Here is a 16093-nt window from a genome sequence, read left to right as displayed (position 1 = left end):
GCCTTCCCAATGATGCCCCTTGCCCAGGAGGGTCCCACATCTCTAACAGGGAGAATGGCCCTTCCTCCTCCACTTTCGGTGCCTTCACCCTGACTTGGGCCTCTTCTTCCCATGTGCCTTAAGGCCCTGCCCAAGGCCCTGCTCTCCATGACCTAGATCTTCTCTCCCCCGCCCATGATGGCAGATAGAACCCAGGCCTCAGGGGATGGCATCCTCATGGCAGGATTGCCCCTGCACAGGGAATTGCAGCTCATCCTGGGCAGTGGAGTGAAGAGGATCATGCTTAGAATGGGCCTAGAATAGTGGACGTTCTCCTGGTCAGGAGCGGTTGGGGCCTGCAAGTGAAAGCCAGGGCGCTTCAAGACTGCCTTTCAAGGCCAGTAAGGAAGGGAGTGAACACTGATGACCTACTTGGTGCCAATGACTTTGTGAACTCTCTTTCAATCCTATCAGTGAGGTAACGTTATTACCCTTCTTTTATAGATGAACAAACTGGGGCTCTAAAAGGGGGAGTAGTTGGTGCCCAGTTAGAAAGTGGCAGAGCTGGGGTTTAAATCCATGTCCATCTCATTTCCAAGGCTGTGTTTTTCCCCACCTTCACTGGGCCTTGCAAACAAAACCAAGCTCCATGGGAGAGAGTCTAGGGAAGAAGCCTGCGTGGGTCTTCCCAGTGCCATCGGGGCTGTACTAGACAATGGGGGAGTGAGGGGGAAATTAGCTTCCCGTGTCGGATTTCACCCCTCATTCAACATGGAGTTTGGTCCAAGAATTGTCTGTTGGGTGAATGAATGTATAAAATTCAACTGAATTTCAAGGAACTGCCCCACAAACCAGTAACTGCCTCCAAACACCCTAAGAATGAGGCTCAGACTAGGGGTCAAAGGTCCCTGTTCCTTTGGTCACTGAGAAACTGAAGAACGGAGACTGTCTTCACACCTCCCACGCCCACCACCTGCATACCTTGGTAGACAAAGTGGAAGCCTCTGGCTGGTGCTTGGCCTTTGGCACTGAACTTAATGAGAACTTGATTGGAGGTGGCCAAGGGCAGCGATTCTCCTGCCGAGATAAGGGGCGAGGAGGAGAGGAAGACAGTGAGTCCACCAGTAGGGCCCAGCAGATAAAATCCTGGTCAGGGAGGAGGGGCTGCCCACACCACTCACAGTAATTCCTTCCACATCCCAGGTCTTCCTGAAATGAAACCTCACATTTTTACTGCACTTTACAGTTTAGAGTTTACAGACGGCTTTTGCATCTGTGGTCTCATTTTGATCCATGGTCGATGGGAGGTTGGCATGACAAGAGTTCAGTATTCCCATTAATAGATCAAGAAAGAGAGGTTCAGAATGATCAAATAACCTGCCTGGAGAGGAGAAAGCTTCTTAAGATGTGTTGATCCACAGGGATAGGGAGAATGGCCATTACCAAACCGAGTGGTGGTTTACTTGGAAAACTGACATCAATCTGATAAAAAAAAAATGGGGCCAGCTTCTGGGGAGGAGAGTGATGTGATCACCTGAGAGTGACTGGCCTTTCCCAGATCCCCTGTGAAATGATCGATAACCAGAGCGATCATATAATTTATTGTCCATACTAGGACACTTTTGAGGGTGAAAGGGCATGCTGTTAATAATTATGCTGGGACAACCAAGTGAAAGCTGGGACTGTCCCAGGCAAAGCAGGACATATTGTCACCCAATCAATAACACCCAAATTGGGGAAACCTGCCTGGGCACAGGAAGCTAGGGAAGCCCAACCGCCTTTCTATCAGAAGAAAAGGTCTATCTTCTGTTTGATGTGGTGCAGATGGATGAGAGTAAAGGCAGCACCAACTGGACCTGCAGCTGTGAACACAGTCCCACTCATCATCACTGTCCTGTGGAAGCTAGGGGAATATGGGGTGGCAGGCAGTGGCATGGCCTCTCTGCATGCTGCCCCTCTGCAGTCTTAGGGCCCCTAAAATGGCTGCTGACCCCACCATCAGAAGAGAAGGAGAGGTTACAGAAAGCCAGGCTACATCTTCACTGCAGTGGGGGCTGGAGTTGGAACCAGTTAAGGAGCCACTGGGAGGCACATCTGGGGTCCATCAGCGCTTCCAGAAAGTCCATGTGATGCTACTGGTCATGGGGAATGAAGAGTCTTTTGCATAACACACTTGGATTTACATGTCACCCAGATGGCTGAGCCTACAAGTCATGGCCCCAGCTAACTTTTGGCTACCAAAGCAAAAACACATTCATGAAGACAAAGCCTCTATTGATTATGACTGCCATCTCTAGCTGCTCTTCTCAATGGATGTGAGAAAAACAAAACTCAACTTTTCCATCCTCCTATCATCTGGCCTGACACACGTGGAGCAGAATCCCCATAATCTCTCACAGAGCCCATTTTGACTTCCAGTCCTCAACATATGCAGCCCTTTCTCTCCATGGATAAGCGCATCATAAAACCACAGGACATAAGAAAAGATTCTAAAGTTTTAAGAGAAGAGACTACTCTGAGAAATCAAAGCAAATATTTTAATGTGAACTGCAACAAAGAACAGGCAAAAATCTCAGAAGATTTTCAACCGTGGCTGTCACAAGATTAAATCTAGCATTGCATCTGTGAAATCAGAGGAGGAAGACGTGCCAAAGGAAAGATCTGAGATCAATAAAGGCTACAAAGAGATGAGAAACACTAATACATGGCAGCTGGAATCTGCAGAAATTGAACAGCGAAGTGGAGATTAAATTTGGGAAATTCTCCCAGAATCTACAGAAAAAAGGATAAAGAGATTAAAATAATGAGAGAAATGACAAGCGACATGGAAGAGAGATGAAAAAAATCCAATAGGCATATATTAGGAATTCTAGAGAGAGAGAAGACAAGAGAAATTAAAGAGGAAAAAGTAATTTAAGAAAGCAGGTAACTTTCCTAAGCTTAAAAAAGACTTGAGGTTCAGATTGAAATCGTTTGTAAAGTGCCAGATCTAATTAATGAAAAGAGATTTCCACTGCAACACATCCTAGTGGATTTTTTAATTTTAAAAATAAAGAAAAATGAGAAATGAAAGGCATTTAGAGAGAAAAGCATGGGTAACATACAAGCATAAAGAATCAGGTTGAACTCCGCCTCGTCTGTAATATTAACTCTTGGAACAGAATGGAACCATTGCTGCGGTTTTGAAAGAAAAAGTTTGTGATTTATAATCTGATTTACAATCAAGTTATCGTTTATATGATACGTCAAAGGAAATGCATTCACATACATGCAAGGTGACAGAGCATACTGCAGTTACGAGCCTGACTGAAAAAAATGAACAAAAGTAGGGAAATCAAAAACTATCAGGGATAAAGATAACCAGGAAAATATAGTTAAACTCAAATAATTATTGTTAATGAGGTAGCAAAACTAAATGCAAATGTAAAAACTTATTCTTTGGGAAGAAGTCCATAATTTAAAAATAATTGCTAATAATGTTAATATAAAAGTCCAAATATATTAAAAAAAACTTGGAAATTAGAGGTGGGTCAGATATGAATAGAAAAGTGAGGAAGCAAAAACAAACGAAAATCCAGAAAGAACAAAACAAGATGACAGACAGCAGACCAAAGGTTTCACTTGTAAAATGAGTCAACTTCCTCTTAAAAGAAAAAGACTCTCAGAGGAAACGAGGAAAGCTATATCAGGCAAACACAGATACAAAAATTCTTAGAAACACAAGAAGGCAACCAAATGCCACAATTGTAGTGGGAGACATTTTAACACAACATTCTCAATCATCGATATGTCAAATTGGAAAACAAAAGGAAGGTTGTTGATAGTGGTCCTCAAGTTTATTTTTTTGCCCCTTAACACATCTCAGGGACAGGGACACACTTCACTTCCATCGGGACCAGTGGCTCGTCATCAGTGTTTCTCCAAATGAAGAATAAGAGATGATCCCAGAATATCAATTGATATTCATAGGTCCTATACCTATATCTATCTATCTGTCTCTCTGTCTGTGTGTCTATCCGTCTATCTATCATCTACCCTTATTTCTATTGGTCCTATACATCTGTATCTACACCTATATCTATATTAGTATTTACATCTACAGGTCCTAAATGTCTCTACCAGTACCTATACTTCTAAATCTACAGCTAAACTTATACCTACTCTCTGTTTTTCTATCTATCTATCTATCTTCAAAATACGGAGATTTTGAAAAAGCATCCCACCCCAAGAGATCCTGACTTATGTGGTTATATGTGGGGTGGTGGTATCAAAAAGTCATTTTGTCGAGAACCACTGAACAATGGATTTAAATAATAAAATGGAGTAAGGCGGATCTAATGGCTATCGCAAAGCTCGTTTAATCCTAACGATAACTCTAGGATGTAGAGCTTCTACTCTGCATTTTACAGATGAGGAAATTGAAGCTCAGGGTGGCCAAGTGTTGTGTCCGCAGACGCTTAGCAAGAGGGAGAGCGTAGACCAGGCAATGAAACTGCGGGGCCTGAGCTCGGCCCTTCTCTCCATACGACCACTTAACCCTACAGACAACACACATTCTTCTCAGATACTTAGGGAATTAAAAAACAAGTCCTCGGCTACTGAGAGCACCTCATTTAATCCCCAAAGTAAAAATGGGACAGGCGACATTCTCTAACCACATGGCAATAAAAATAGAAATTAACACAAACATTTAAATGTAACAAGAACAAGATCCAGGTTCTTGAGGGAAAAGAAGAGATTCTTAAACAACTGGGGCAAAAAGAGTAAAACACGATCATGGATTATTTAGAAAGTAATGATGACGAAAATAGTACATATCAAAATTTATGGCATGAAGCCAAATCTATGCTTAAGAGGTGAATTTATCGCTGTAAACATGCTCTTTATTACAGAGGGAAATAAGGAACAAAGCTCTTGGTTTAAGAAGTTAGAACAAGAACAACAAAATAATCTGAAGGAAAAAAGGGAGAGAGACATTATGAAATAAGGGCAGAAGTTAATTAATTAGAAAATAATAACAAATTCCACAGAAGAATTGATAAGTAGAAGCAGTAAAAAGCAAAACATAGCACACCACACAAAACCTCTGGTCCAGCAGATTAAAATGGGGAGCTATGAATATAGCATTCAGCATCGTAAAGGCAGGGAATACAACCACAATAGAAAGGAGATTAAATATCATCATAGCATATTATATGAGCCATGTTGCCAAATTTAAACTAATTATGGGGCCGGCCTGGTGGCGCAGCAGTTAAGTGCACACGCTCTCTTGTGGCCGCCCGAGATTCGCGGGTTCAGATCTGGGTGCGCACTGACGCACTGCTTGTCGAGCCATGCTGTGGCAGCGTCCCATATCAAGTAGAGGAAGATGGGCATGGATGTTAGCCCAGGGCCAATCTTCCTCAGCAAAAAGAGGAGGATTGGCATCGGATGTCAGTTCAGGGCTGATCTTCCTCACAAAATAATAATAATAATAATTATGAAACGGATTCTTTACTAAAATATAAAACATCAGCATTGACAATAAAGTAACATACCTCAACAGATCAATAACCACGAAAGAAAATTAAAAAAAAAACCACTGAAAAGGAAGAGATAAAATAATGAGACAAATTTATCTGTAGATGATATCGCTTTTTGCCTAAAGGACCCAGGAGAATCAGCTGGCAGTGTTATCATTATTATGGAGGGTTCAATGGCTTTACAAAATGAATATACCCCGAACACCAGTCTTCTAATATACTAGCAAAGACTGGTTAGAATCTATGATGAGGGGAGGAGACCCATTTACAGCAGCAACAAAAACAACAAAAATTGCCATGAAATATCTAAGAATAAAGTTAACAAAAAACGAATACTGCCTAAATGAAAATGATAGAATCTTCCCAAAGGTTACAAAAGATAAATAAATAAATAGACATACCATGTTCCTGAATGGGAAGAGGAGTTACAATGGTAAAGATTGAGTTCTCCCCAGTTAATCTACAAGCTTAACGGAATTCTAATGAAAATTCTAATGCAATTTTTTTAACTTGATAACATATGTATTTCTAAAATGTATTTGGAGGGAAAAGTAAGCTAGAATAGCCAAAAAAATTAAAAATTCAAAACAAAGAATGACTATGGGGACTTATCATACCATATATTTAAAATTATTATAATATTAAACATTATTATAACGTTACACTAATTAAAGCTTTTTGATACTGTTGCAAGAATAAACAGACACTTAGAGGAAATAGATAAAAAGTCTAGAAACATACCCTTAATTTCATAAAAATTTAACATATGTAAATCTGGCATTTTGAAAATTCTGTTAGGACAAATGATTAACTAAATATGGAAGAATATAGTTAGATTTCCTATATCAAATAATAAATCAAAATAAATTCCAAAAGTATTAAAGCAAAACAATGAAACTAAAAAGAAGTAAAAGAAAACACAGGGGAATATTTATCTCATCAGCATAAATGTAAAGGAGAACACTATACAAGAAAACATTGATAGAGTTGGTATCATGGGAAATTTAAATTTTCTGACACTAAAACACACCCTGAAGAAGATTAAATGGCAAATGATAAACTGTAGGGGAAGTCTGTTTATAGCATATAATATAGACAAGAGGTTTTTATAGTATATAATATATGTAGCTTATAATAATATGGAGCTCTACTAAATAAATAAGGAAATAAATGCTAACAAAAAAATCAATACTAATTCACAAGTAAATTCACAAATAAAACATGCATGGGCCAAGAACTACATTATAAAAAGGTTAACCTAACTAGTAATAAAAAAACAGCAAATTAAAAAATGAGATGCCATTTTCACTTTTCAAACTGATGATGATGCTTATGTTTTTTTAATTACCTAGTTTTTGTGAGAATAAAACATGCCCTCTTATTCATTGTTGTTGAACACAGTGGCAAGAACTTTCCAGAGCGATATTTGACAATCTGCATAAAAAACCTTAAGGATCTCACATATACTTTAACCTGGCAATTCTACTTCTAGATATTTTAAGGTAATAGCCAGAGATGTGTATAAAGACATATGTCTAATACATTGAATTACTTACTGTTCATCTGAATGAAAAATCAGAAACAATCTAAATGTCCAATAATAGGGAATTCATTACATAAATTTTAAGTAACTATATGATAGACCATTATGCAGCATTAAAAAATCCTATTATAGAAGAAAATAATGACAAAGAAACGCTCACAATGAATATATCAATAAAAATATGTATATTGTTTTGTTCAATAAAATATGTAAAAGATTAAGTCTAAGTAGATACAAAGACTGGAAGGAAATGCACTCCATCTTTTGAGTGGTTCTTTCTGGGGGGTTTTTATTTTAATTCTCTATACAATTATTTTTTCTTGCCTCTAAGTTTCTACAATGAAAATGCAATATGTTTATAATTGGAAAAACATGTTGGGTCTAAATATAAGCCAACAGAGGAATGCTATACCACTTGGGGGCGGTGTAGACACAGCTTGGGGGGAGACTAGCTTGTGAAGCCCCCTTCTACCTAGGGGTTGCCAGGAGCTGACTGTCGTGTTGTAGAGACAATACTAGGGCATGACAAACACAAAGCTGTGTGGTTCCACCTATAGCCATGCTCACAGGGCCTCTTTCCTTTCAGCTGGCTCGTGATGCCCCAGCCCACTGCCATCCCCAATGCTGGCCCAGCCCTGGGTACCTGTGTGGGAGCCCGAAAGGGAGCTGAGGAGCCGGGAGTGCTGGCTGTGGCCATCATGCACCTCCACCACGTCGTTGAGGGCCGTGTGGAAGAAGGCGAACTGTCCAAACACCACTGCGGAGGAGACATGGTATGGAGATCTCAGTGCAGAAGACTGGGAGGCCATCTTGGGGGCAAGGACTGGAGGTCTGGGGCCGCAGGCCAAGAGGAACCTCAGAGGAAGTTGTTGGTTCATGGGGATAACTGCTTGCTGAGCCTTTCTACTGGCTGATTAGCACATTGGCCAGACATCAGGCACAGGGTCGCTGGGATCTGGGAAAGGCTATCTGGCATTTTCCCAAATGGGTCAAGATGACATTGAGGACTGCACCCAATGGTCAGGCTGGTGAAGGTGGCACTGAGCTAATCTTATTCCTTTCCTGCAGCAGCTACTCAAGGATGTAAAAGGGCTTTCGGCAACACCCTCCATTTCCCATGTGATCTCAGGACCCTGTATTCTTCTTTTTCTTCAAAGATCCACCTGATGAGGGTGGCCCCTGGATACAAGATCCCCCACAGGTAAGAGGAATGAGGACGGCGAGTAGCAGCCTCTGTTGGGGAAGGAGAAACTGTCTATGGAATGGGCAACCATCTCCACCTCATTTCCCTCTGCAAAGCCCAGAGGGAAGGCGGAACATGACATTTGTTAAGCACCTACTCTGTGCCAGGTACCATGCATGCCATGTACGTCGTCTTCGACCATGACTCTTCCAGACATCGATATTTTATAGACAAAGCAACTGAAGCTCAGAAGTTAAGAAAGCTTCCCAAGGCCACTCAGCTAGCTCAAGGAAGGGGGCTGAAAAGCTGGTGGACCATGGCCTTGACGAGTGCCCTGTGAGATAAGGCCTAAGGGCCCTGCCATTTGATGGCTATTCAGGCCAGCAGCTATGAATCACAGGGGATTTCCTCAGCTGTCCTCTCTCTGCAAGTCACTGCTGGAGGGGCTGGGGTCATTGACACTGCTGGGCCATGGTGGGCACAGCTCCAATTCAGCTACCTGCCGGACCCCAGTCCATGCACTGGTCTACCAGTTGGCCGGGTGCACCTGCGAGGAAGAACCAGGGTAGACCTACTACTTTGGTTTAAGCCTTGAGCACACAGGAAGTTGGGTGTGTGTGTGTGTGTGTGTGTGTGTGTATTTGTGTGTGTGTGTGTGTGTATTTGTGTGTGTGTGTGTGTGTTGTGTGTCAGGGCAGGGAAGAACTCAGGCCATGGAGTTGACTGCCTGAGAGAAAGTGTTTGCAGTGATGAGTATTGTAGCGAATGGAGGAAGAGATTCTCAGCTCTCAGCTCCTGGGCAGAGGAGCAGGAGGGAGAGCACACTGCACCCTGAAAATGGGTACCGAATCAGGGGTGGTGGCAGGGGCATCTCCATGCTCTTGCCCACAGAGGTGAACAGGACAGGCAGGGTCCCTGCTTTCACAGAGTGTGCATTCTAATGGGAAGAGACAGTCAAAAAAGGAAAAAAACCACTCAAGTAAATAGATAAACAAGATAATTTTAGATCGTGTTAAGTTCTAGGGGTTATAAAAAAAATGATAGGGCAAGGGAGGCCACTTTAGACAGGAGATCAAAGAAAGACGTATGAGAAGAGGATGTTAGAGCTGAGACCTGAGCCGGGGGACAAGTATTCCAGACCCAGAGGCAAAAATCTGTCACTAATCGCGGGGCTTAGCATCATAGCAAAGAGAAGATGCTCAGGACAAATCACTACCTTTCCTAGAACCTGCTCTCCATATGCAGGTTTCGGCTCAGTGAAACTGACCAGCCTTGGGGTTGGCTGCTTGCAAAGGTTTGAGCTCTTTATTACTAGAGGAATTCAAGCACAATCTGCAAGCCCACGTATCAAGGATTCTGTGCTGGGTGGCAGACTGGATTGGACAACCTTTCAGGAGGTTCCTAACTGTGATCCTGCAGGTCAAAAGCTCCTGCCCCGTAAGTATGTTGGGGAGTGTGTGTACACGCATGTAAGTGTGCAGGTGCTGGGGTGGGAGTGGTGCACGATGGCTGGAGCTGTGGGTGAAGATAAGACTAGGGGTTTATAGAGGGCAGGAAACATCTCTTTCATTTCTGCAGCCCCAGTACCCAGCAGAGTGCGTGCTCCCTGATAGGCGCTTAATAAATGTTTGGTGAATGACATCAGGCCTTGTCCTGTGCTCATTCCATCCTAACTCTTGGGAATAAGCAGTCAGCTCTCTGCATGCTGCCCTGTCCCTCTCCTAGGTGGTCAGGATATATCAATGCCCTTTGCCCCACCCAACACCAACAGTGTTTAGAAATAGCTGTTACTCCTCCTACCAAGAGGCGATCCAGGGAGAAAGTAGCCAGGCTGGTCACTGATTGCCCTCGTACAACCAACCTGGCTGCCCCTCAGAACTTCCTGAGTCCTCCACAGATGGCAGGACTCCTAACCGTCCCCACTGCCAACCAGGTGACAAGTCTGGCTTCTTTTTGCCTAGGTATCTTGGAATCTGGAGGTTTCTCTGCCTTCTGAGGGCACTGGCCTGCTCTTCAATTTTTTCTTGCTCGCCCTACCTATAGCTGCTGGACCAGGCTCCCGGTCTCAGGTAGAGTAGTGGAGCGATGTGGCTCCCAGCTCCCTCGCCTGTACTTTTAAGCCCAGCTCCATCCCACTCCTTCCCTTCCTCCTGCCACTCGGCCACCCTCCCCTGGGGTCCCAGTCAGCCGGGATCTGCAGCACCTCTATTCAGACTTGAGTTGTGCTGCACAGCCCCCGGTGCACCCTGCCTTCCCTCTGTCCTGGCTAGCTTCTCACCAACCCCATCCCCTTGGTCCCAGCTGCCTCACTAGCGCCTTTCCCCCTTCATGTGTCAGGAGTGTATTCTACAGCCCACTTCATGGCATCTGCACTCAGTTGTCCTGTATGGGAGACTGTTCTGCTCATTTCCACAATGGGAGTGGGTACAATTGAGAGTGGAATTGGGATACAACTGGGAAAAGCCTGAGGAGTTGGAAGGAGTCAGAAAACATATAAACAAAGAAACATACAAAGAAACCCATACCATAGTCCTTGGGCACGGTGACAAAATACAGGCAGATCTGTCCACTGGTGTAGTTCTGGGGGTAGTTGGGGGACAAGACCACTCCGTCTGAACCCACATACTGTCCCCCACAGGGGGCTGAAAGAGAAATGGGACAGAGGGCCAGGTGACCTTGTGGGCCCCTCACCAGCTGTCCATTCTCCGTTCTTCTCACTCCCAGCCTGAGCTCCTGGCCCTGGTGGGGCTGCCCTGAAGTGCGCAGCCACTAATGTGGAGGAGGGGAGTTCTGAGGACATGGCCCTCCCTGCCCAGGGCCATCCATCCGTGGCCTGAAACCCACCCTGATGCTATCAAGGGCCCTCCCAGGACCCGTGAGTCCTTGTCCTCTAACTATTAACACTGGCATTGGTCCCTGGAGGGACAGCCTTGGGGAGCACTTTAGGAACCTCTTCTGCTTACAAGTGGGACCTAGCAATGATCTGCCGCCCCAAGGCTGACGTTTGCACCTGGGCAGTTAGCGTCTGTATGAGCAGGGAGCTAAAGCTTCCCCAGGCCAGCCCCACTGGGGGCCAGCCCACACGACCCGGCCACCTTCTGTTCCCATCCACGGTGCCAGTTCCACGAGGGGTGGACCTCAGAGCCAGCCCCTTTCACTTGAACAAAGGGGCCTCCTTGCTTTTCAACTTAGGTGGCCGCCATGCTCTTGAAGTTCTGACACTCCATCCTATCCCTCTTGTCAGGAGCCCATGGCTAACCCAGACCCCCCCGGAGTCAGTCCACCTTCCTGGCCTTAGTTTTACACATGAGACCTCTCAGTAATTTTCCCCAGGCCCACGAACAAGCCCAGGGTCACCTTTCAACTCCCTTCTCCCTGGTGTGAGCTGCTGGCATGTCTGGGGTCCACTGCTGAGGACATCTGAGTGGCGGTGGGGACACTATGTGATCTGAGAGAGATGACATACTGACAGGACTGGGCGAACCCAAGGAGCCCCCCTTTGAGGACCATGCCCCGCCTCCCCTGTCCCCTAGCTGACACCCCCTTCTGCCTCGGGCATGCCCTCACTCCCTCCGACTCCCCACCCCCGGGCTCCACCACCTGTGCACACTGGCCGGGGGTTGTTCCACACGGGCTTCCCATCAGGCCCCAGGATGCAGCTCAGGGTCGAGGAGCCCTCAACCTCATAGCCCCCATGGCAGTAGTAGGTGATGGAGGAGCCCAGCTTCAGGTCAGACCCCACCCTCGTGCCATTCTTGATGGAACCAGGATCGAAACAAGACTCCCGTGGGTTTTCTGGAAAAAAGAAAAACAAACACACACGCATACACATATGCAGAGAGCTCATCAGTGGCCTAATTCCTTGGCGCAGCACCCATGAGGAGACCCTGACTCTAATTAGCCACAGAGTGTGTGGGATTTGGGATTGCTGGCCCTAGTCCCTTCAGGTCTGGAAACTTCTCTAAATTTGGTCATTAATCTAGGCCTGGAAGTCATTGTGGATAGTGAAATTTCCTCTCCTCTCCCCACATTCTTGCCCTGACTCACAAAGGAGGGGGTCGCAGTTAAAGCTTTGAGACCCTCTCTTATCCTTTAACTCATTCTCCCCAGGGCAGGTGCGCGCTGCTCTGACTGGCGGGAGCTGGCGGTTCCTGGAGCAGATCTCAGTTGCGGAGAGGGTCACTGTGGTAAAGCTCAGTGCTTAGGCACAGTCCACCCCTCTGATCATCTTTGACCGCCCATACTCAGCCTGGCAGGCCTCCTCGGCTTTCTGTCTCCATGTGGGAAGCAGGGCCCGCTTTTGGAGACTGCTTTCTCTTCTCTTTCTTTTGCCTACAGCTGTGCTGCTGGCTGGGTAGGTAAAGCTGGCATCGGCTTTGCAGGCTGTCATATCCATGACTTGCAGGCGCTTCTCAGTGCGTGGGTACCAACACTTAGATTTAGGAAGGAAGTAGGAAACCCCACTTCAGCTTCTGGGATAAGTCCAGGTCTCCAATACAGTTTTCCAGGGCTTTGCAGTGGGGTATTGGGTGCTTGCTAGTTTACGAAAATAGCAGTATTTTTCCATTTGACTAGGGATGCTTCTATGTCTTCCCAATAAGGGATCCCATGGATGTGCCTAACAGGCATCCACTCTGTCCCTCTGCACTGGGTAAGAGTGAACTTGATTGCCTGAGCAATTCAGAGTCCTAGTCAGGGCCCCGGATCTCTGGAGAAGAGCATTCCACAGCCTCCCTCACCATCAGCTGAAATCCTAAGCAGCTTTTGGGCACCAACGTTCACTTCCATCCACTGCTGCCTTTTCTCGTCCTCCTTGTTCTAAGACCACCGATGGTCCAAAGGCCTGTCATCAGGGCTGGGCACTGTCAGGACGCAGCCGAGGATGGTCAGTATAAGGAAATGCAACTGAGCATCAGTTTCCATGGGAGTCCTGGAGGCTCTGCTATGGGAACACAGTAGCAAAGTCTAGAGATAGGGGCTCACAAAAAGGCGCTGACGGCCCTTGCAGAAGGACTCAGGAATTCGAAGAGCATATTTTTAAATTTTTTTTTGCCGAGGAAGATTCGCCTTGAGCTAACATCTTGTGCCAGTGTTCTTCTATTTTGTGTGTGGGTCGCCACCACAGCATGGCCACTGATGAGTGGTGTATGTCTGTGCCTGGGAACTGAACCTGGGCTGCCGAAGCATAGCGCGCTGAACTTAACCTCTAGGCCACAGGGCCAGTAGCCCCAAAGAGCAGATTTAAGGAGGAAAGAGCCAGAATAGAAGGGATCAGAGTTCAGAGATGAATGGCTCAGGAGGAATTTTGCTGAGGGCTGTCCTTGTCACTGGAGTACTTTTTAGGCCACCTATACAAGAGGCAGCCACTGCTTGAGGGTGTTGCTCAGTTGCCAGTCAGCCTGTTGACTGATGGGATGGGGCTCTGAGAGTCTATCATATTGCCAAGTCTAGCCAGTCTTGCACTGGAGCCCTTGTGATGGCCCTGCTCTTCATCTTTGCCCATAGCCTAGGGTGGAGCAGTCCCGGATATACTACTAAATTTAAGCTCAACTGGGGCCCTCACCTAGTGGAGGACCCCTCAGTGGTTTCCTCATGAGCCCTGTGATGTGTTGCCTTGATCCTCTCATCAAATCTGTCCTTTCCCTAAGCCCAGTGGCTCTGGTCAGAATACAACTGGCCATCGGGTGACCTATATTTGAATCGCAGAGATACAGGGAACTGTCACCATGTCTCATATTTCATCTGTCCTCTTTATAAATTCAAAGTGGGTCAAATCTTTATTTGAAGTTCAGAGAAATTAAGTAACTTGGAACCAAGTTGACATAGAGGCATAACTAGCTGTGGCACCCAATATCCATTTCCCCCCTTCACTCTGAAATAATGGAACCCAGATTTTATCCAGAATATTAAGGCATCCACTAAAATCTACATTTTCCAGCCAGCTGGGCAGCTAGATCTGGCCAAAGAGATGTAAACACCATCAGGTCAGGTGATAGCCTCCTGTCTCATTCAGAGTAAAAGCCAAAATCCTTACAGGACTACAAGACCCTGCACATTCTTACCCCAATCCTCCCCTTTATGACCTCAACCCCTATAACTTTGCTCCAACCACATTGGCCTCTGTGCATGGAACATTTCCCTCTCCACATGGCACCCTCTCTCACCTCTCTCAGGACTTAACTCAATGTCTCCTTCTCAGTGACACATCCTTGACCAACTACTTAAAATTTCAATATTTCTCTCCCCAACACTTCCCATCACCCTTCTCTGCTTTATTTCTCAACGTTGGAATCAATACTATCTCATGTACTATATATTTACCTTATTTTTTATTATCTCCCTCCATTAGAATGTACGTTCCCCCAGGGCATTTTCTAGTTTTGTTCACTGCTATAATCCGGTGCCTGGCACATGGTAGGCACTCAATAAATATTTCTTAAGTGTATAAATGTGGAATTTCTAGAAAGGCTGTTTAAGGGAATGTGACTCAGCTGAGAGAAATGCTTGCTGGCCATTCCTTCTTTCCTTCCTTCCTCCTTCCTACAGTCTGGAACTCAGACATGATGGCTGGAACTCCAGTCGCCATCTTGGACCCTGAGATAACTTGAGAATGGGAGCCATGTACTAGCATGGTAGACCAGAAAGACAAAAGGAGTATGGGTGGAGCCACCTCATCAGCCCTGGGTGACAATCTCCAGATTTCTTTTACAAGAAGGAGAATAAACTTCTACCTCGTATAAGCAACTGTGCTTTTGGGTCACTGTTGCACTGCCCGGATGGGAACGACTGTGCTAGAACTTTACATTATGTCAGAAAGTCCTTTCCTCCCTTCTCTGTGTGGCAAACTCCTATACTTTTTCAACGCTACTCCCTCTTGAGCAAGTTTCCTGAACTTTGCCTTCTCTCTGGCAGAATTCTGCTTTTCTTTTCTTGATTACAGCACGTATGACATTATCTTGGTAGGTTGGGTAAGTGTATTTCTTTCCAGTGAGTTCTGAACTCCTAGAGGACAGGGACCCATCACCTGTTCTCATAACCCCGGCAATTAGCACAGAACTTGGCACTAGGGCTGGCCCGATTTGGCACATAATACAGGCTTAATAAATCGATGTTGCATTGATTGGCTGAACACCTCTGGGCTTGGAAAATGAACAACTACATCAATGATTCCAACCACAGACCCTATTCATCATTACTCACAAGTCAGAACAAGAGCTCATCATTCCAAGCATTATCACATTAATAATAATGACAAGGATAATGGTAATGATAATGATGATAGCCCCTTACACAGGAATTTCACTTTGTAATTTTCAAAGCATTTTCCAATCTGTTATCTCACTTGTGTCTCACAAGAGCCTCTTCAGCAGGCAAGGCCAGGTACACTGCTCCTCAGGTTATAGATGAGGAATGTGGTGATCAGAGAAACTAAATGAGTTTTCCAAGCCATTCAACTATTAAGAGGCAGAATTAAGACCAAAATCAGGTCTTCAGTCTGCCAAACCAGAGCTCAGCTGTGAATTATATAAAACTAAACGACTAAAACATGATGATGATAATAATAAACAAAACCCAAGCCCTCTCAAATGGGAAAATTAAATGAACTAGCTTCTTTTTGTCCTAATAGATAAGGCCCATTTCCAAACACTGTAATAGCAAAAACCGGAAACAACAACCCAAATACCCAAGCAGTAAGGAACTGGTTAAAAAATACTGGATTAGAGCCGTCCGCTGAAACACAAGCAGCCTTTAAGAAGAACAGTAGAAGCCTTTGAATGCTGATATGGAAAAATGCCCAAGATCTGTTGTTGGGCAAAAAACAAAACATGGCAAAGAAAAAAAAAAGAAAACACAACCCATATTACA

General features: G+C 45.1%; 1 protein-coding gene across 2 annotated transcripts in view; it reads right to left on the bottom strand.

Moving 5' to 3' along the window:
* The window catches only part of CSMD2 (CUB and Sushi multiple domains 2), a 604641-nt gene that overhangs the window by 115165 nt on the left and 473383 nt on the right, over positions 1–16093 (bottom strand). For both annotated transcript variants that reach the window (XM_087446344.1, XM_087446345.1), the window contains exons 30-33: positions 11828–12022; positions 10753–10869; positions 7688–7801; positions 961–1056 (exon numbers count right to left, since the gene is read on the bottom strand). In XM_087446344.1, the coding sequence (XP_087302470.1) occupies positions 961–1056; positions 7688–7801; positions 10753–10869; positions 11828–12022 (522 nt within the window). The remainder of the gene's footprint in view (positions 1–960; positions 1057–7687; positions 7802–10752; positions 10870–11827; positions 12023–16093) is intronic.

This window comes from Ceratotherium simum, chromosome 22 (assembly GCF_057802395.1).
Source record: "Ceratotherium simum simum isolate JZ-2026a chromosome 22, ASM5780239v1, whole genome shotgun sequence".
Classification (NCBI taxonomy): domain Eukaryota; kingdom Metazoa; phylum Chordata; class Mammalia; order Perissodactyla; family Rhinocerotidae; genus Ceratotherium; species Ceratotherium simum.
The sequence above is the reverse complement of the archived record's forward strand: the minus strand, read 5'-3'. Positions and strand labels throughout refer to the sequence as shown.